This window comes from Hippoglossus stenolepis, chromosome 9 (genome assembly GCF_022539355.2).
Source record: "Hippoglossus stenolepis isolate QCI-W04-F060 chromosome 9, HSTE1.2, whole genome shotgun sequence".
In the NCBI taxonomy this organism is placed as follows: Eukaryota; Metazoa; Chordata; class Actinopteri; order Pleuronectiformes; family Pleuronectidae; genus Hippoglossus; species Hippoglossus stenolepis.
The window spans coordinates 18773534-18796318 of NC_061491.1; the positions used below are offsets into that span (position 1 = coordinate 18773534).

The window sequence follows — 22785 nt, forward strand, 5'->3', positions numbered from 1 at the left end:
GGCAAACAGATCATGTGAAACCTTTAATTAGGACCTCAATACCAAAAAGCTGTGGGCCATGTAATTAATAAGCCTAGAAAATAGAATTAAAGTATTTTCTTTTTCATTGGATTTTTTTTTTAGTCTGTACAATATCCAAGACATACACAGCATTGATACATTTAAAGGCCTGTAGGAGATTAAAATGCACTCAGAGAGAAATATGGATGAGTACAAAAGCAATTAGGCCGTCACAAACACAAAGAGCAAAGTTGCTAAAGTAAGACAACCACATTAATCAAATGGCCTAATGGCCCCTGTTGGAAAATTTAAAAAAAATAACTTTTCAAGCACATTTTTCATCTGCCCGGTCAGCGTCATGTCTTACCAGCTCTGTGACCTATAAAGCTACAACTGTTAGATAACATCTTAATTTCCTAGATAAAAGACAAATTGAGTGTGAATCACTGTAACTTCCCCTGTATTTGTTGTTTTATAGGGGGTAGAAGCAAATCCAACTACTGGTTTCTAGATATATTAGGCAGGGAAGGAGGGGGAGATTTGAAAACAAGAAGAAAACAAAAAGATGAGAGAAATAGGTTTGATGGTGGGATATGTAGTTACAACTGACCCCTCTTTCTTATCCACACCACACCCTCAGCCCATTCCATTTCTCATTCCACCTCTGTCCTCTTCTGTGGAACGTCTTCCTTTGCCTTCACTACTTTTATTCTAAATGTGAACCTTACCTTTCTCTCTATGCTTTCTTTCTAGGCTCTCCTGCCTCTTTTCTACCCTCCTTTTACCTCTTTTTACCATTTCTTCCTTTTGTTTCTGTCTCTGCTTTTTGGTTTTCGCCTTCTCCCTCTTTCCTTACCTTCCTTGGTTCTCTTCTCTGCCTTTTTGCTCTTGAGCTTCTGGACATTGTTGAGGTATTTTCACATCCATGCTGCTCTTTCTCTCTCTCTCTCTCTCCTTCATCTTCCTCCATCTTTCTCTTTCTCTCTCCACTGTATTTCCACGCGGCCTGCTGGGCAGCCATGTTCTTCATCTTTATCTCTGTCTGTGGGAGAGGAGGCGGCCTGGTGCCAGCGGCTAATGGACTTTTGGAAAACACAGACAGCCATGCATCACAGTCGGGAGAACTAGGGAGACAGGGAGGACGGATTTGGAGAGAGGCCGCGGGGAGAGTGGTATTTCGGAGAGAGACTTACAAGGGAACGAGTGGTAGGGAGGGGGAAATCAAAGTTAGACGTATCTTTAAAGCAACAAAGCGGAAAAGATAGTGTGGGAGAGCAGTCCTGATTCCACAGGGAGCCATAATCAATACTGAGATCTGTAATCCATTCTCACTTATTTAAAGATTTACCACTGCACAACGCTTCCCATCATTTCCCCGTGGAACCTCGTCAGCCGGCCTCAGAACAGTCTGCGACCTGCGAAGAAGCTCATAAACATGGCAATATTCAGTGTCGCAGGAAATGGTTGGAAAGATAAATATGTATCAAGGCTGGCAGACATATCTCACATAACAAATGAAAAATAATTCCCTAAAACTTACATTTCCTAAAAATTAGATATGTGCACCAGTGGGGTGACAATAAAATTAACTATCTGTCCAATCAGAGAGGGTATGAATTATATACTTAAGATAACTGCAAACGCCTTGTTCATGAAAAGCAAGAGCGAGCCTGCTGTCCCTAAGGACAAAAACAATGAGCTCACTGTGTTATGGGAATCCTCATCATAATCATCTCAGTTTTGTTCTCTAAAACTTTCAATCCAACATATAAAGAAGTATCTTTATAAGAAAGGATGTGAGAGATCTGTGGGGGCATGATGAAATTGGGAAGAATATTAATTGAAACACTCAAAGAAATCAAAGATGCAGTTTATGCACAAATTAAAAATTTGTCGGAGCCTTAACAGAACAGGCTTTTTGCTGAGTGAGAGCATTGAGCTGAAGCCCTGCTCACACTGTACCACATCTACAAAGCTTCTTTTTTCACAAGCCCATTAACACAAACTCGAAAGGGAACAGAAAATTCACTTTTTAATTTTTGTAGCTTTTATTGTCAACACCTCTGCACTTCAAATCGTTAAGAGTGTGATTTTTCTGTTATTTTATCATAACTATTCATACAATATCAACTCCCTAAAAAAAACGGTTCCGATTTGGCTGTTTGTTTTTGATAAATTCTCTGTGTCTATACACTGAAGAACGGATTGTTTGGATTTGTAATTTACGTCCAGAGAAAGAAAAGAGAGAGAAGATTGACAGTTGCAGTAGCTCAAGGTTTAGATTGTGGAATAACCTCTGGTGTCTAGGTCACATCTCAGCTTGAAGAGGATTCAAACCTACTCACAGACACACAACAAACACACACTTTTTTCTAGTCTGTAATACACCACAGAGTCATGACCTCTACCTGGAAGAAAGGCTTAGTTCCAGTGACACACGCGCACACACACACACACACACACACACACACACACACACACAGTTGCAGAAGAGCTCATTTCCCCACTGTGCTCTCTCATGGACAGCAGGTGGTCAGGTGAACATTGAAATGTTATGTATCTATAAAAACCAGTTCCAGAGCAACAATGGCAAAACTCATTCCCAGGCTCAAAGCAGACCCCATCAAACTGCAAGAAGTGCATCTCCAAGTATAAACAGCCCACAGCCTGTGAGGACAGAAAGTGCAGTTTGCAGTGAGGATGTTAACATTCAGCTCATGTCTGAGTTGAACTGCGGGGCCAGGCTTCTGTGAACCGTAAGCATAACTAAAAGAATTCTGGATAATCTGATGTTATGATCGTCTCTTTCCTCCTGACGGCTTTTTGTAGTGACTGAATGAGTCAAGACACAAAAAATATTTCCACTCTCACTGTTTGCACATGTTTAGGAGCCTTCGACATAACTGTTGGGTCGAGCAGGCCGTGAAAGACCTGTCATGTAGAATTACAAAAGCAGATGCTTCGAAGTCTCGACATATTCTTCGGACCAACGTGATCCAGATTCTTTTTAGCAAACACCAGCTGTTCATTAATTTTGTGTGAGTGCGGCTGCAGAACCTCTCCTAGCTGCTCGGAAATATTAGCACAGTTTGTCAGCTTGCTAACTGATAGTGATGCCGTGCTCTCTGATGTCAGATCTTCTGTTTTAGGCTCATGCACTTCAACAGTATTTTAAGCTCCTACAGATGAACTTTCTACCGGAATTCAAATTCATCCTGTGATAAAAAGCGACTGCGGAGAACAAAGTCACAACATTTAATTACCCTCAGGAGTACATGAAGCACCTAAATGTGCTCCTGGAAAAGCATCTGAGTGTATCAGTCAACATTTTCTCTCCTTGCCTTTCCCATGGTTCCAATTAAATCTCCCTGACTGTAATACTTCCATATTACCATACCAATGTATTAAAGAAATTCAGTCTAAATCACGCCTTTTGGTGTACACTGCTCTGCAGTGTTTGCCAGTGTCGCCCCGAGCACTGACCGCATGGCGGTGTGGAGGGCCTTTGCTACTGTACTTAGACCATTTTGCACCAAAAGGCGCCACTGAAACCAATGCTAATGAAGTTAATTTAGGAGGGCTGGCAGCTCCTCACTGGTGGGTCCAACACTGCAGTCTGCATTCAATCAGCCTTTTATATTCTCTTTGGCAGCTAAGACATTGAATTGGCAGGAGACTCTAAAGTCTGCAGACTCTTGACCATGGGGACATTACCAGCTCACCATCTTTTCATCAAGCGTTGTGTGTGTGTCTCAACATTATGACCAATACCAGAGGTTCAACTTGTTTTTTCCGAAACTATGCTGCTGGTAAACTCTGCATGTTTATTAACGTAACTTTGACAATGAACGTCCAGTAGACCTCATGGGTCATTTCAGGTAGGTAGAGTGGCATTTCTCAGTAGGTAGAGACAAATGTCCTATGTGGTCATTCGGGTTGGAACTTGTTGACTTTGGAAGAGTTAGCTGCTGTTTGGGATCCAGTCAGGATCAGTGTTAGCACTTTGCATCCCAAGGACATGCATACTTTTTGTCAAAGATGTCCTGTGCCCTCCAAATGAGGACTGGGCATTTTGTCCAAGTGGAGGATTTTTTGTTCTGGTGCCCATCCTCACAAGCAGGGGCATAATTGTGACATTTAACATCCCTTAAGTGTAGTGGCTGTAGACGTGATCCACACGAAGAGAAAGGTATTAAGTCAAGTGCAATCACTTCAAAGATGTGCTAGACTGTGGCAGTTAAATGCAAAAGTTAAAAGCCTCAAAGCAAAAGTTTTAATGAACTTGTTTTCTTCCTGACTCTTGCCAGGGGTCATGAAATTTTCAGAGCGCCAGAGTGCAGAGATTTACAAGCTACCAAATGAGGTAGGGTGTCTGGCCTCATTGGCCTTGACAGGGTGAGCAGCGCAGTAATCCGGAATGACCTTGGAGTCAGTACACGGTTCACACATTTAGTGTGTCCACTGAGCATTATGGAATGGATGGGGCAACAAAGGGGCACACCCAATGGGACAGGACATGCTCATCGATAAAAAGGATGGACAGACGGACGGACATTATGGTTGACTTCAAGGATCACGACCTCTATTGCCTCTAACATGGCAAGAAGATATTTGAAAAAACCCTCACATAGATTTCTCATACAGCGCTGGGGTTGTGGTGAGGAGAGAGAGAGTGTGACACCTGAGAGTATCTTTGTTTTGCTATCGCTCACTCCACGCAGGGGGAAAATAGGAGAGAAAGTTCAAAAAACACACATTCAGTGAACTGGCACCACAGGGAGAGGGTGTGATGGAAAGCTCAGTGGACCACTTTCATTTCTGTATTTCAACCTGAAAGCACATGTGCAGGTTTCCTGGACGTAGAGTGCTCTCTCTCTCTGTGTGTGTGTGTGTGTGTGTGTGTGTGTGTGTGTGTGTGTGTGTGTGTGTGTGTGTGTGTGTGTGTGTGTGTGTGTGTGTGTGTGTGTGTGTGTGTGTGTGTGTGTGTGTGTGTGTGTGTGGGTAGAGATTTTCAGCACTTTCATAGCCTTGTATGATTTATGTTTTGAAGGCCCCCTTTTTTACCGTGTAAAATGCTGAATCGTCCACCTGTCCGAGATCTTATTGATATGTTTATGACTCTCAGATGAAGCCATATGCTGCCCTCCATGCATAGAGGGATTTCCCTTTTCTTTCTTTGTCTCTTTTTTAATCTGTTTCCTGTAGCTTTCCTATTGGCTGCCCTGTTGTTTGGATGACAGTGGTGTGTAGTACTTAAACACATTGGCAAGCAGAGCTGTGCACCAGTGTGTGACTGTAGTGCTGTCATTCTACAGGTTAAAAGGTAGTATGAGTGAATTACACTGGATATTATCATTCTGTTGAGAGCAGTTTCACTACCCACGGCGTATGGGAGCGGTGTTGCAGACCAGGGCATCCGACTGAATTTGTCCCGGGTCTCGAGGAGTCGTAGCATTTATTTACTGACAAACAGCCGAAACTGCACATACATCGCACTGCTAGTTCACAGCTATACAGCTAACTTCTAATTCTCTGCTCCAGTCATCTGCTTCACCATCTCACACACCCACACCCATTCTCTCTCTCTTTCTCACCCACTCGCTACATACCCAAATTACACACTGAACTTTCCCTTAAGGAGCTGCACTAGTTGTGTAACAAGATGCTGCCTCAAACTTACGAACACAAACTTACTTGCTACTGCCCCCTCTTGACACTTAGAGAAAAGAATGTACAAGTACATTTTTTAACATGTTTCTATGCATATGTATAACAATGTGCGTTATCGTGTATGATCTCGTTACTGTGGAAGCAAGCACGTCAAGGGGAGCTCAACAAGCAAACTCATCTGTAGTTAGCTATAGTCAGAGATCCAAGACACTTCGTCCCAGGTCACATTCACACCCCCGTAAGTCACACAAAGAAGTAAAGAGCAGCATTGGTGGTAGTCAAACTAGCTTCTGGAGAGTGGGCAGCATATTACGAAGTGAATGCAAACAGGCAACATCATATTTCCTTTTATGGGTCAGAGCGCTGTGCTGAGATAGGATATAAAGAAAGATGCTGCTTCATTGTCGTGTACTTGAGCTTTAGCTTTAACAGGTTGAGCACTGCTTGCCCTGGTGGCACTTACAAAGAGAGAAAATGCCGTTTGAGTACAAATGTTTGGTCGTCAACCTTCCGTTCCATCTGAGACAGAGGGAGTTTCACAAAGACTTATCTCCTTGTCTTTTCCTTGCCAGACAAAAGGAACATATAACAAAGCTGACTCCTGTATGAACATGAGCCACAAACCTGTGAGAGTCATGTAATTATTATGGATCCTTTTGTAATTATTGAACATAGGGACCAACTTTGTTTCCGTTTGGCAGATCTAAATCCAACGAGAATTGCTGAATAAATAGAGTCATACAGTACAAAAAGCGCTTAACCGCCCCTGTCACAACAGTTAAATGACACATTGTATATGGACACCTCTTCTGCTTACATGCGTGTGTAATATACAGTACCTGTGCCAGACTGCTCTTGTAGCCCACTTTAATGTGCAACCCTATCGCCTGTCAATTATGTTTCTGCACAACTAAATTACAAAAAACATAGTGTCGGTAAACACTCGCTGGATCATGTTCAAAGGCCTCTCTTTAGAAATAATGAGTGAATAAAGAGTTACATCAGGTGGTTAGAGTGGATACTGGCATACAAAGCACTCAACTGTCACACTAGCAATGAACACTGGTTGCAGATCACACAGCTTATTGACTACAATCCAGCTGGGGTTTACTACAACGTGTAATTACAAGTATTTTTTACCTTTTAAACAATAAGAGGCGTAAATAATTATCCATCTCGATTGAAATGCCTGTTATATGATGTTCCTGGTATACAGCAACCGTGTACATCAGATATGTTGCTTCATGCAGAACAGATTTAGCTGAAATATCATTGTCCTGTGGGAGGACTTTAGTTCACAGACAAGGTTTTCACTAAAAGCAAGCAATAAAAAATATACTTCATACATAATGAAAACATAATAAAAACAACTCATCAACATAAATGCCAGATTAATGATACGTTTGCAGACAGGGAGACAAAATCTGACAATTAAAGTTGGCGGTTTAATGCAAAATGCACAGTTTAACTGAGGTGAGGGATGCTATATAATTTTGTTTACAAATTAGAAAATCTTATTGGAAATTGGAACTTGCTCCTTTTCATTTGTAGTTTATATCCTGTTTCCACCAGCTTGTTAATTTCGATTTCCGCTTGTTGAGGTTGCATTTATAAAGTACATTAAAGGACATGCTCTACATCATTAAATACAGGTCATGTGAACCCATTATCCATAACAATTATCCTCTGAGGGTCGCGCAGGGGTTCTGGAGCCAATCCCAGCAGAGAATGGGGCGAGAGGCTGGGTTCACCCTGGAGAGGTCACAACATATCGCAGGGCTGACATATGGAGACACACAACCATTCACACTAACAATCACACCAATGGAGGTGACAGTGCTAACCACTGCTTTGTGTGGTCTTTTATTTTGTACTGTAGCTTTAGGTCCCTAATGCTTATTAGTCTCTATATGTTGGCCCTGCAACAACCTGTCCGGGTTACCCTGCCTCTCGCCCGGTATCAGCAAGGATTTGCACCTACCGGTAAGCAGCTGATCTTCCCCTGGTGTTAGTCACACATCACCCACATCATCCGTCAGTGTCAGAGAACTGATTAAGAAAACAAGTATATGAGGACACACACGAAAAGGAATTATTCATACTTTTCAGAGGCAGGCAAATGTAACACAAGACTTCATCATGGAAAAGTTGAACAAAGGAAAGATAAAAGGAAACAGAGAGAAATAATAATTTTTCTGCCAGATTCTATTAAGGGTGGCATCTTAGTTTTGGCTCACTGATCCGTCTCAGATGATCCGAACATCTGTCTCCAATTACTCTTCTCTTCCGCTATCACATCTCTCATCGGCTTAACGGGGTCTGAGCTAAGATTTGCATACAGCATGGCAATAGGCGATTAATTTCTTGCTTTTTTTTTTTTTTGCTTTCTTTATGAAGAAACAAAGAGGACTAATGACAGCTGAGGGTAATTAAACAACAGAGAAAACAAAGAGGGGAGAGGGAGAGAAGAAGTTGTCACATTGTGTCTCGAGGGATGGAGGCGACTGTTGCCACCAGAGCAAGCAGTCGGAAAGAATGCCTCATGAGGGATTGATGCCACCTGCGTGCCAGGCTTTCATCATCTGAGATTTGGCCATGAGCGTCTTTGTGCTCCTTAGAAGAGAGAAATTATTGTTCACTGATCATGAGACACTCACAAGTGAAGCAAATTCTGACCGACTTGTGTGAGAAGATAGTACTGCACATGTTTGCAAAACTCTGCCGAACTGAAGCACATGCCCCCAACAAGGCCCAAATAGTCCCTTTGAATTTATTCAAGCTGGACCAAACTGCACACACTATCAGTCCCCTAAATATGCCCCACAAAAACTGGGAAATTGGCAACATTTTTTAAAAAGATGCAACGTTAAAGACAATGAAAAAGAAATTCCTTGATCCACAACATAATTAAATGGCTTCTTTATCGGCTCATGTCCCATCTTCTCACCAAGTTTCATAGAAGTCTATTCTGTGTTTTTGTGTAATCCTCCGGACAACAAACCCAAGCAACTGTCAAACAAACAGAAAACTAAAAAACATAACCTACTTGGCGGAGAAAAAAAAAAAAGAAGTCGGTTAAATTCTAAAATAATGTTGACATTGCTTTTGGGGCTTGTATTTTACTTCCAAATTAAAAAGCAGCTCATGCAGCAAAGCCATACATGAAAGAAGTCAATTCAAAGTGGTGATTGCACATATTTCCTCTTTTCATTTCATATCATGGTTTTTGTTACTGAATCATAGTATATCCCCACACTCTTACTACACAGCCTCCTCATAGATTTCAAGACAAGCTGCCGTGAAACAACCTTCCTCATGTATATTGATGCATTAAGAGAAGGTGCAGTCTGGCTCTCCTGTGCTTTGGATTGATTTGCCTGCACCTAATCTTATCTTCATTCGGATCTTCTCATATCTGCAGGAAGCCAGTGAGTGCACACTGGGGGGAATAATTGGCTGGGGAGCCGCCTCTCATTTTAATGCTCTCTGATTTGTCAAACAAGGCCCAAAATAAAAGGCAGAGCAAGTGGGATACAAGTAAAAAGAGACAGAGCGGGAACAAGGCCTGATACAGAGGTAGATGGCCCAAAGTAAATTATGCAAAATGACAAAAAAGTGCATGAATAACTATGGCAGTCAGTAGAGAGCATTCCTCTGCCAATTGTCCCCTGTAATTAAATCAAGCTGCACCACATTGGAAATATTTACAGAAATGTGTCTCCTCACTAGCCGTTTGTCACCAAGACCCATGAATTACTACTTGGGGAATCTGTGTAAATGTATAATTAAACAAAGTGATAATGGATGATGAGGGTTAGGGTTAGGGTTTAATGGGTTCTTCCCTGACCCTGTGTCCTGCCACCAAGTTCCACTGTAATCCAAACAAACAAACAAACAACCACCAACCAACCAACCAACCAACCAACCAACAAACAAACATGGTGGAGGTAAAAAAAATGTAATTTCTCCTTTACCATGGCAATAAGTTTCCATCTGGAGTTTTTACCGTCGCAGCCACTCCATCAGCGTATTCCCTCTGGAACGACCAAAACACAACCTCCCATGTGAGAAAATCTCACATCCATTGCTCAAAGGCTAAATACCGAACATTTAAGAAACTCACACTAGGGGACAATTTGTTATATGCCACTTTAAAAGTGTTTGTAATCTAAGGATGTAATTTATGGATGAGGAAAAAGACAGTTTTTGATATGTTTGAGCTTAAACTTAAGAGAGCGATGAAGATTCTTTCTTTTGCGCCCTTGAAGGGATCTCTCTTTCTGAGGGAGGAGAGGAGGCAGAGAGAGAGAGAGAGTGGACCCTGGAGTAGTTTATCTGTTTTGAAGTTTCAGCTTGGCTACACTCTGATGCCACTGCCACCGCAACTGTTTGAACCATGGAGGAGATAGAGGGACCTCTTCAAACCTGCCCGGGCGGGTACTCATTGGGCCTGTGCTCTAATGTAATAGGAAAGTGTTGTCTATTTGTCCGAATGTGTATGAGCTCAAACTGAAGAGTTCGCTCATCTGCTGTTCTCTTCAGGTGAAGTCCTCAAAGTCCACCCTTCTCTTTTCTCCTTGTGCATTTTCCTCCAGCTGGTGGATCAAGAAAGACGCTGTGAAGAATCCTGTTGATTGAGATTGTCACTATTGATGAAAGTGTTAAGAATAATTAGAAACTAGTTATTATATTCTCTAACGAGATTCAGATTTAGAATACAGGACAAGATGTTGAATATCCCTTGTACGTTTGAAGGACGTCTGCACAATTTAGGTTGCTTGTATAACACTAATTGCTTATAGGTTTCCTTTTTATTCTTTTTGCTTTCTTGTCTATATCCAGTCAGAGTTTTAGCAGAAAATATTTTTAGGACAATTAATCAAAGAAAATGCGGAGCTATAATTACTTTCAATGTCACTGCTTTCAGATTCCTGTGAAACAAATCTTCATATATATCTGCTGAGTAGCTGCAAAAAATAGCTGGGGCTCATGCTTCAGAGGTGTTATGGTTTCATTAAATGAGCTCCACCATCACAAAACCCATTTAAAACGGATAAGCAACACACGTACAAGTTAAGCAATACAAGACTAAGAGAGAATTTGTTTGATTTTCTCTCCTGTGTGCAAAAGATGGAAGGAAATTAGAAAGGCGGTGTGAGTGATAGAGAAATATATAGAAAGAACAAGGAAACAAGATGATGACACGACTCTCAATTAATGAATGTGGAGCTTACTGGCTCCATGTCATGTTCATGAGAGAGAAAAACAAGAGTGCGCGTGTTTGTGTCTGAATGCATTTAATAAAGAGGTCAACAACTACAACCACAGTTATTAATATTCGCAGTAATACTCAAACAAACCTGCAAATAGAAGCACTTAAATGGTTCTCTGGGTGCTCTGTAAGGATTAACACAATAATTTACCTCCACTTCCCCATTTGTGTGATAATGTGGGGTTTTAATGAAACTCTACAATGCTACTTAAAAGGTTATGCTTAGCAACAAAAATGAATATAGCCTAATACTGTGCTTCATTAAAAGTCATATTGGATGAGTTGATTCAAGCTTTTGTTTGAGGGTTGAGGACAGTGATCCTGTCTTCTGTCGTTGGACGTCCCCTCGTCTGAGAAGTTAGATTTGGGCATCAGATGCAACAGCCAGCACTAGCGGGAAGAAATAATTTGTCTTTTCTTTAAAAAAAAAAATTATGACGAAAGCACTTGACAAAAATGTAATATGATGAAATGACCAAAAGCAAGAACATTATGTAGTAAACCATATGAATGCAATGAGGGGGGGGAAGGGTTGAAAGCAGTCTCATGAGGGAAAACAAAGCAAGAAAGTGCAAGTTCAGGTAAATGCATTATTATTCTACCCTGATGAAACAGTCTTGGGTTTTGTAGGTAATTGCATTGAATGCATTAGGGCCTATAAATCCCTATATGACTGTATAGAATATGTAATGCAATATATGATGAAATATACAGACACATTAGCTTTTCCAGTCGAAATTCATTTTTAGTCGTGATTGCATGAGGGGAGTTTGAGCACGATGTTGATGTGTCTGCCTTCCTGTTCCTGTCTGTCACTAACCGACCTGTGTGCAATGCGTGCACCCTGTTAACGTGCCAGAGGGGTGGACAGACATTCAAAGCTGAAACAGACACGAAAATGTCAGAAGTTAACAAGCGGGTCACGAAAAGTCGGCTTCTAGCAGTCGTCCGTGCACGTTGATGTGTGCGTAACCTTGATGAGGGGGGTGGGATGTATCGGTTGAATATTTTTAAAAGTTTAGCCTCCTCCTGCTAACTTTTCCAGGATTGCCAACCCTTGCCGTAAGCCCAAAAATCATTAGTTCAATTTCTGCACGTTGCTGATGTCTGAACAGTCGATGCCAATTAAAAAACAGAACAGTTTTATCTGAACGCAGTATGGCACAGGTGGACAGCAATATTATTTTAAGTGGAAACCTGCAGACTCAAATGCAGGGTGTCTGAGGCGCTTGTAAACAGTTTAACCTGAATAGCACCTTAATTGGAGTGTGGCCCAATGCCAGGCTACACTATGCATGCAAATGTGGCTCGTACACAGCTGCCTCGCCTAGATAATCCCACTGAATCCTCACCGAACTTGAGAGCTCATTCATCTTGTTTGCCGGTGACCTTACATTTCTTACCGCGACAGGCAGAAGGGAGCGTCTAAGTGTTTTTCCTTTTTCCTTCCACTCATGTGGTCCTACAGGCGTCACGAATGAGAGCTGTGAGCGTCAGATGGTTGCAAAGTATTAGTAATTGTTATAGTTTGAAAACGCGAAGTATAAAAAGGCAAAAACAAAGAACTAGTGCATTTAACGTGCTCTGAGTTGTGGGCAGATAACGAGAATAATAAAGGCGTTCACAGACCTGTCTGGAACAGACAGTTCCCGGCAGTTCGAAAGTTGTGAATCTCTCTGTGTGTGAGCCGCTTAAATAATCACAATCACATTTAAAGGGAGCACAGCAACAGGAGAAATCTGTCCTTCGACACGTCGCTGCGATGCTACCCCTCCGATCATAATTTCGTCTCAAGCTAATTTGAGACGATATTAAACTGATGCTTTGGTTCATCAAAGCATCAGTTTAATAGCACTCCCTGTTCACTGGCTGCTGCAGGCGAGAGTGTTTCCCTTCACAGGCTCCAGCATCATTTTCATTGAGGGGACAGTTCCATTTTATGGGATTGTCCCCTATGTTGGCGTCGCTATAATTATTAGTTTACTGTTTAGGCCAGTTTGATCTCATGAAAGCATCACACACACAAGACGTTTTATTGTGATGTAAAAACTGGAACATTTCCACTGAGCTTTATTTCATGAGACACCATGTGCAGAAGGACCCAAAACCACGATTTACACTATTTGATTATAGATACTAGAGTTTTATGAGTTGAGAGTTTTAATCCTGTTAGACTTTGTTATTGTAGGAACAACAACATTCAGTCCACAACATTAAAGTAGGGATATTTTGGCTTCATTTTAGGATGATGGGAGGAAGTGGAAATGAGTCGTGCAGCTTTATATACGGTCTAAAAATGTCTAAATGTTGCAGGAAAGGTTTTAACGTCTTCACGTGTATGTAACTAAGATATATCTCTAAACTTTTGCAAGGGTTGTGCAAGTCAGACACGACTAAAGATGTTTATGATATTGACGATATTGATAACTGTAATTCTCTGTTGCTCTCAGGAGTGAAGCATTGCCCTAAAATATTTTTTTTGCTCAAACTTTTTGTTTCACGGTGCAAACTTTTTATACTTAGAAGTCAGATACTTCACATGCTAAAGGATTATGACAACGTTCCAAGATTAGCAAAGCCTTGAATGTGTTTTCAGTGTCGCTGACATCAGAGGTCACGGCACACATACTGTGCATAATAATCCTTTTCCGCCCTTTTCACCCAAGTGTAGTGAGAGAGAAAAAGTGTCTTTAATGTTCAATTGTGAGCAGCTGAAACAGATTTCTTACTAATTTCTGTACTACAAAGCCCATAATCTTTCCAATTCAAAAGCAATAATGAAAAGCCATAAAATTATTCTTCAAAGCAATAAAGCGTTCTTCCCACTCTTTTTAAGGTTGTAAAGAGCAGAATGAGCCCTTCTGATGCCCTGCAGTGAATTACTACACACACACACACACACACACACACACACACACACACACACACACACATGAATGAATACACGTACACAAACCCCAAAATTCACACATACACACTTCAGAGGACTGCCGACTGTGAAATTACCCAATCAGAGGTTCTAGTCGCTTCTCAGACATTAGTTATCACACATAAGCCAGCTGAGGTGACAGAGCACACACGCACAGACACACACACACGCACACACACAGTGAAGACCGATTTTGAAAATGTCATAAAGCTCCATTAAAGTTAATGACACACCAAGTCCAAAATAATGTGTGAGAAGAAAGAAAACAAATGTGTGTGCGTGTGCGTGTGTGTATGTGTGAGAGTGAGTTGTCAGCTCAGAGGTGTCAGGATGTGAATATCACAGCCAGCCTGTTTATTCTCCACATTTCATTTTCCTGTGAAATATAAATGTATTGAACGATAATGAGAAGCCACGTTAACAACACGCTCCTAAACGTCTATAAAACAATTCCCACTTGAAGGCCCTTTGACCCTCAGTTTCTTCTCAATCACAAGCTGCAAACACAAACTTTACACCTACGGTTTGATCACACGTGCAAGACAAAGAGAGACACGAAAAAACGTGTGCAACACATAACCACACAGGGAGCAATATAGAGGAGCCAAAAAGGCATTGATGCTTGTGCATGTAAAGTCAAGAAAGAAAGGGAAAATGCTGAGTTGTTAAGTTTTTCATACAACAACAGACAAAGACTTCACTAGTGGAACAACACGATATTGTGAAATGTCTGTGTGTTGGTTGGATAAGTGAATGGATGAATGACAGAGGGTGAGCAAACAGGTAGATGTAAATAGACCGTTTCAAAGAAGTGTGTCCTCAACAGGCTGTGATGCCAAAGATGCCTCTTGTGTTTTATTTTATTTAACAGTGTTTTTGTGAAATAAAGAGACAAAATTAATTCTTAAGTAGATCTTGCATAACCTGAGACCTCTCTGAATATTGCTAACTGTGGGTAAATGTCTTTTTCTTTTCTTCCAGGTGAAGTATGGGCGGTTCGGCTTCGTGTGGGACGCAGCCGTGCTGGAGTACGTCGCCAATAATGACGAGGATTGCTCCTTCTATACTGTCAAGAGCAGCGCACCAGACCGTGGATACGGTATCGCCATGCAGCACGGCAGCCCCTACCGGGACATTTTCTCCCAGAGGTACGAGTCGTAACAGTAAACAACAGTCAGCGGCATCCTTGACTGCATTTTACTTGTTATGTAACGCACGTTTCTCATGCACGATGATGGAGATGTCACTTTTGTTCCACACTGTTTATCCCAGTCATATTGTCCTCAGTTTGAGGTTGTGAGATATTCTCTGCTTTTGTGGCGAGTCGTGAAGAATTGCACTCGTGTAGACGCGACTTCTCGAGAGGTCGTGTAAGTTTTTTTTTATGACTTCTCCAAATTTATTTCAGCCAAATAAAAAAAATGGCCAATCCCGTAAAGTTTGCCCCTCTGCACCGCTGGAAGAATGCGCTCTCCAGGTCAGACACCGAGTAAATAGTGGATCAAATTGTACATACATCTTCCAGAGGAAAGAGGCGACTTCACAACTTGGGTGCAGCGAGGTGGCTTTAACCCCAGCGTGAACCACTGGTTCAAGTTGAGGTTAAGCAAGTGTGACAACTCAGTCTCACATATAAGAAGAGTTGACAGTGTAGACCCACAGTGTTCCCAGCTGTTTATCTTGTAGCTGTAGCACAGAGTTGAGGTTACGTTGGTTCAAAGTAGCTCATGGAACAAGACAATAACTGAGCGTATTAATTCATTCATCTCCTATCCTTATGGTCACGTGTGGCTATAGGAGGCTCAGTAATCTGTGCCGACTCCACACAGAGTTCATCAATCATCTTCCCAGCAGCTGAACTGTCTGTGCAGTGTTTCTGTGAGCGTACGTGTTTGTTTGCATTCATTTTTAAAGCCCCACTGTGATGTAAACCCCATCACTAGATTGCAGGCTCAGTCACATGAGGTGAGGAGTGTCTGTGAAGGCCACATTAGGATTGCCTGCAGCCCTGCAGAGAATCACGCTGGGTTCATTCGTGATCAAGCATGAGATCATTCCAAGAAGAGGGAAAACAAAAACGTCTCAATCCCTCATTAAGCTGCACTAAGTTATATCATGTTAAATAGTTTGTGTTATTTTTTATGTGTGTTTGTGTGTGGCAAGAGATGGAAACACATTTAATGTGCACGGACCAAAATGCGTGAGCTTTACTTAGTGTGTGAGTGACTAGGCGTGTTTATATATCCGGTGAAGCGTTTGGCTCCAGAATATTGCCTATCAAGGCTGTTATTGAAATAAACAAGCAATTAATTGACAGGCCATGTTTCCAATTCCCTGCTATTATTTCAGGTGCAATGTCACACTCTCGGGAAGACAGTTTGAAACCCTTTACTCACACTGGTCCCCCTGGTTCACACAGTGATAAACAGAGAAATTATCAGGAGGAATAATAAACACAGGGTTGTAATTGTTTTGTTTTTCTTTGCTTTGATTTTTATATTTTTCATCCTGTAATTCTGTATTATACAGATGAATAAAGCGATGAGGCAGCGAGTGGAGGTTGAGCAGGAATTGTATTAGCAGTCCGTGCCTTGACACTATGGAAAGAAATGTTTCCTTCTGCTTGATTATCATCGGTGGGCTGGTCATAGCACGTCCTGCGACTTTGTTGATGCATCTTTCAATTAAGTTTTTTGTTTACTGGTCCACTTCCATTTGCCTGAAGTAACCTAATAATTGACTAGATTATTAGTTTTTTGTCTTTACAATAACTCGGCCAATCACCACTGCATTTCAGCGGCACATAATCGACTTTAATTAAATTGTTGATTCAATGTTTTCTGGAAAAGGTTTTCTTGATTGCAACTCCACTAGTCTTGCTTATACAGATCTGTGGTAGAGAGGAATTTTGAGGCAAACACATTTTTACTTTAGTAAAGTAAAGTTAAGGCTATTAAATTATCCAGGAGCCAGAAATAAGTCGAGAAAGCTGTGACAGCACCTTTTAAACATACTGAGGGGAAATCTTGTGGAACTATTGCACAAGCCTGAGCGTTCTGATCTCTACACATGACACAGTAGCTTCATAAATAAGTTGAGGATCATTTTGTTCTCATCAGTGCTGTATTACTGTGTTGTATGAAGCTCATCCAGTAAAAGGGGATTCCTAAAGCAGTGCAGGGTGGTCGGGGCAAAAGCTGGACTAAAACCACTGGAGCCTTTGGGATGAATTATATAAGCAGCCTTCATCTGCATTGTTTATCAAAATCCCTGTGAGGCTTTGGATGTGATTTCTAAAGGTTTGGATAATCCTGGTTACAGCAGGTTTTCACATCTTCCAGGCAGATGTCATTTTCAAATTGAGCTTTGTTTAGCATTTAGAAAGGTGTCCCACAAGGATCGATATTAAGTCCCCATCTGTCTGTCTGTCTTCATAGAATTAATTGCCCGACTCTCAGTTAGGTTGACGACTTCATATTGTATGTAACCGACTCCACCATACACCTCGTCTTGGCCACAGCAAAACATGAAACTCACAAGAGCTCAAATGGTTCATGCACCCACTTCAATACAAGCTCTCAGTGTTATTCTGGTTGATGTGCTACAGCATTGCAAAAGTATAGGACTTGGTTCGACATCAAATTGTGGAAATGGTCAGGACAGTTGTCATTGTTCATAAGTACATTTTCTCTTTTAATAACTAGACAAAATATATATATATATATATATGCCGTCTTTAATAGTGCATAATCTGGATATATGCACACGTTACTATAGTAACAGAATTCCAAGCATAACTCGAAGTTAGAGAGACTCATTCTTCCTTGTGACTTTAAAGGTTTACTCACCAATGTCTTTATTGCGATTTTTGATTGTATCTATTTATGCGCATCTTGAGATTGTTCCTGTATCCATAAAATCTTAGGTCCCTTTGACAAAAGAGATCTTGATCTCAATTTAATGTTCTCGGTAAATACAATTTTATGAAAGAAAATAAACGCAACATATAAGATAACAGCAGTAATTGATAAAGATTCACGTAGACAGAGATTGTGTGGTGTAATTGAAGATGGAATCTTACTAGTGTTTACTACATATTTGTGTTTGGGTGTGTATGTGTGTTCCACATACTGGAGACGTATTTACTATCTGCAGGTCCCTGGTGGTAAAAAAAAAAAAGAGATGAAAAGGAATTTATTTGCTTTGACACTTTGCCGAGAAAGAGAAGAGGAAGACAGTATCTGTAGGAAATACACTGACTGCTACAACTTCATTGTTTTCAACCACTTTGTTTTGTGAGGAATGCTTCGCCCGAGTTCAAGTGCGGCACCACTTCCTGCCCGTGTCGCTGTCTGTGTGTGGGATCGTGTAGATCCGGGTGTATTTGTTGGTACTGCAGAGCAAATAATCTGCGAATGTGTTCATGCTCCTAGGTGCTGCCATTCTGTGATTGATGGAGACAGTGTGCAGATTTACCAGAGTCCAAAAAACAACCCACAGTGGTGTAAAGGATTACTCCGCTAATTTAAACTGACAGCTATTGACAAGTTGTTTTGAAGTGCTGAAGGGGCAAGATTGTGAAAAAAAGAAACCCTCTCTCACAGGCATATATTATTTTTGTCTGTGTGTCTGCAGGCATTGATGTGAAAATAAGTTTAAGATTTAATCCATAGCTCATGGACATCTGTTGGTTGCTGCACTCTAAGAAGATAAACTGTGGGCCAGACATTGTATTGTGCATATTGAACATGGCTACAATTTACATTTCCATTGCAAGATTGATGAGGTACCTGGCTGCGTGGTATTATGTTTGGACTACGGAATTTAAATCTTGACTTGATCTTTAATGTAGAAACAAATGATAGTCGATGATAGTTGTCAGGAGGAGTAAGCATAGCAGAGAAAAATGAATTACATGCACATTAGTTTGATATCAGAGTTATGATTATCTTTCATAAAAATCCTACTTTTTAATTTAGGCACACTAGTTCCAGATCTACAATAACAATGACATGGATTTGATTATGTTCCCACTACTTATTACATTAAATTCAGCTACAGAGATGCTTTCATATTGTTGATTTATTACCTGGCTGCAGGCGACTGTCGGTCAGTGCCCTCTCAAAATCGAGCCAATAAGGCACAGTGTATTTCTGTAGGGACCTTCCCAGTGGACACTATATGGGACGCTTGAGGGGCCGAATGACGTCGACAGTTCATTGTTGAAGTCAGGGATACATCACACGTCAGAGGCCGTGGGTCGTGACACAACAGAAGCGGGCTTCGTATTTTAAAATGACATTAACCATGTCGATTTCTTCCATTAGCTGATCTGAGGTCCTTGCCAAATTAATTAAGGACAGATGTGAAGGATTTGAACATTTTGAGTTTCAATTGGTTTATTACCTACGCCAAGGATGTCATGTTGTCATGTAACCATTTGTCTGTCAGTCAGGATTACGAAAAAACTACTGAAACACTTTCCGTTTAATTTTGTGGAGGGATGGGGAATGAGGCATTGTTTCAAAATATTTTCATCCTTTTCCCAAGGAATTATTCGAGGATCTTGATGAACAAGATCAGGCACATTTAGAGAATCGATATCTATGAGTAGAAGCAAAGTGGTTTGTCTTGATTGAGCTTTGGCTGAGGTATACACTCTACTGAGAGCCAATGCAGCTGACGTTTGGCGAGAGGCCAGGTAAACCCTGGACAGCCACTGTTATATGTCAGCCCATCTACAGGGCAGACATATAGAATCAAACAACCATTTGTACCTATATGTTCAAATTAGAGTCTCTAATTAACCAAGCCTGAATGTCTTTGGACTTTTAAAAGAAGCCAAAGAACCAGAAAGGCCCTCGTGTTCAAACTTTCTTGCTGTGAGATAACAGGACGACCACTGCTCCACCGTTCTGTACATTTTGTATAACACAGTATGTGAGTGTTAATGCACAACAAGAGCTGAGCTGCTTTAGAGTTTTAACATAGTTGTCTTTAAAACTGTGTTACTGATGAGCTACAGTGGAGAAAACACATTTAACTGAGAGAAATCTCACCGACTTCAAATTCATCATTGACAAAAGTCTTGTAGCTCCAGTTACTCTTTTTATTTTAAGAGCCCTAGAGCCATATTGACTTGAGTTTTGTTTTCGGCTTTATTTTTTCAAAGATGCATTTTCAACAATTTCAGGGGCTGGTTCAAAACTTGTTCTAATTTTGAAGGTCTTATAATAGTTTGAAAAACTTGCAAGATCGAAATTTAGCTTGATCAAAGTTCCTGTTAAAGAAGTTAAGATGTCGGCTTTGAAGCCCTCCACTGAAATGACAATGACAGAGTAATGTGAATAATCTTGTGTGTAAATGAGTAGTTTAACTATAACTTTTAAAGAAAAGTGTGTCACCTCTGCACTGGTTTATTGACAAGGTCAGCTTTTCAGTCACCGGCACCTTTCTCAAGACATTTTTGGTGGATCAATGCAGAGGTGATAAGTGTAAATGGGAATTAACTTTCTCTCTTTAGATTTGTTTGGGGAGAGGACATTGTTCCCCGCAGCACAAAAGAGATCAAGCAAGTTTAGGGCACGTTGCCTCCTACTCACCTGTTTTTACAACGGTGACATTGTTCCTGCTGACAACGCATTGATTTAATGTCAAGTGTCAATTTAATCTCCGTCGCTCTCTCTCTGACTTTTTCTAAGCTCCTGTGCTCTAAAGCTGCCACTTCTCCACCAATCCATCAGGCTCAAACTCAGCCCACACACTTAGTACATTCATTAAATCTTTATTTTTCACAATTCATGATGGGGGGGCGTCTCTCTCCCTGGTTCTCTGTCTCTCTCTATAGCTCTCTCCATGTCCTAATGATGGTTAATGACTGTGTGACTTCTGTGTGTTGTTTATCATAGTTCAGCTCCATAATCTGTTCCAGTTCACCCACACACTGAGGTTTAATGATGCTTTATTGAAAACTTTGTCGACGGAGCGCGTGACATTGGACCCAGCGAGTGATAATTGGATTGATAATTTCGCTTTGCAAACTTTACACGAGGGAGCAAAGAGTCGTGGGTAAATAACCTCTCGTACCCCGTTCCTCAGGGTTCCGTAGAGGGACACAGAGGGCAACATGGTGGCTCAGTGGGACGCGGTCTTGTGTTGGGACACCGCATGGTTTCCCTGTGGTGTTTCCATGTTCCTGCTGTGTTTGTTTTCTGTGGTGACCTTTGCTCTGTGTGACATCTTTGCAGCTTCCAGCTTCTTGTCGCACCAAAGCATCAGCGCACACAATAACCTCTGTGGCCCAGACACGAGTTATGCAATACAAGATTCTTGACATGCGTTTACTTTTTCACTTGACTTCACCGCGCTTGATGGAGCGTGGAATACATGAGTTCTCTGCGTCTCTTGACTGCGCCGTAATTTGTCCAGTAAAGAAAAGAGAATGTCAGGCTCTAATGTCAGGGGAACGCAACAATTATGGGCTGTGTGGAGAAATGGGGTGAGTTCGAGAGTTCACACAGCTCAGGCATTGTTTGTAGTTTGCTCTTCTTGTAGAAGTAATGGGGTATAAACTCGTAATTTGAAATCAGTCAGCGTCACGGCAATGATAAGTCGTCTTTAGACCGTAACAGCTCTGAAAACCCTCAGTCAGCGTTTCTTAGCTTTTACTGAAAAAAGAAATATGTTTGAAATCGTATTATAATGCGAGGAATCTCTGCATGTATGTATATGCAGGCTAAGTATACTGTATATGTAATTCGAATCTCAGAAACCATTAAACCCAGTAACTTCCGCTTCGGCAAGTGTGTTTTTGCAGGCAAAAGGAAAATTTAGTGGGGAATTTAATGTTATTTGGACGAGCAAAACGTTCAATCTTAATAAATAAATAAAACAGGTGAACAGTGTTCTGGGGCAGCAGAAGGGGGCTGAGACTCTTAAAAATAAATGATGCCAACAACTCATTCTCCAGTTCAGGCAAAAGATGGACAACAGCTCCCCAAAAGTGAGGCCAAATATTGCAAATATTGCAGTAGTTGTTGCAATTAACAGGATGCCCAAATTGTTCAACAGTATGTTATTTTGTCAAACGTGTCTGTGACAGATAAAATCCTGTCTACCCTCCATTAACCCCGCTTTAGAAATTCAGCATATTCATCAATACTACTACGAAGTGCAGTGAGAACAACCAGTCTGTAACTATGATGGACACCGGAGAGACTACTGTGCTTCACTCGCTTTATACTTGTACCACCAAATCGAATCCACTCAAAAGCAAATTCAAAAATGCACCACCAGTGCTGGAATAATGTTTCTGTCTGAGTCTGCGGTTGAATAAGCAGACTTTTCAGGAGCCGGGGTATTGATGTGTGGCTGTGGGTCAGTGTGGTTCAGTCTGCGCTACTATCAGCTTTTTTTTTTAATTGAAATACCGTGAGAGAATAATCAGGAGTTGGCGCCCTTCGCTGGGTCGATGATGCGGAGTGTCTCTGCTGCTCACGTAGACTCAGTCAGTGTGGTGAACTGGTGTGGACGAGCAGTGTCTGTGACTGCAGCACAGAGCTCCATTTGTGGCTGTTCTTTTGACTCTTTTGTCACAAACAGGCAGCTTTGGTTCATTCTCTGAAGCAGGTCACAAATAGAAAAACACAACATGATGTAATATGTTAATAAATCTGTTAGCGTGCTGTGAATCCCAACTAAGGACAGCAGGTCATTTGCGGACATGAGGGCTAGACTTCAACTCTCCTCCCTAATCATAATGTCACTCTTGCCGAGCCAAAAAACAATATACATTGCTCGAGCTGTCAACCTCCCAATTCTCTCCTTTCCCCTTTGAGTGAAAGGAGACATTTTATGCTCATATTTCAGGTTCATACTTTTAATTTGGGTTATTACCTGAAAAGGTTGACATGCT

At 41.2% G+C, this 22785-nt stretch overlaps 1 protein-coding gene across 2 annotated transcripts in view; it reads left to right on the plus strand.

Annotated features, from left to right (window-relative positions):
• Window positions 1–22785, plus strand: part of grid2 (glutamate receptor, ionotropic, delta 2) — a 441472-nt gene that overhangs the window by 394349 nt on the left and 24338 nt on the right. For both annotated transcript variants that reach the window (XM_035167013.2, XM_035167012.2), the window contains exon 14: window positions 14853–15019. In XM_035167013.2, the coding sequence (XP_035022904.1) occupies window positions 14853–15019 (167 nt within the window). The remainder of the gene's footprint in view (window positions 1–14852; window positions 15020–22785) is intronic.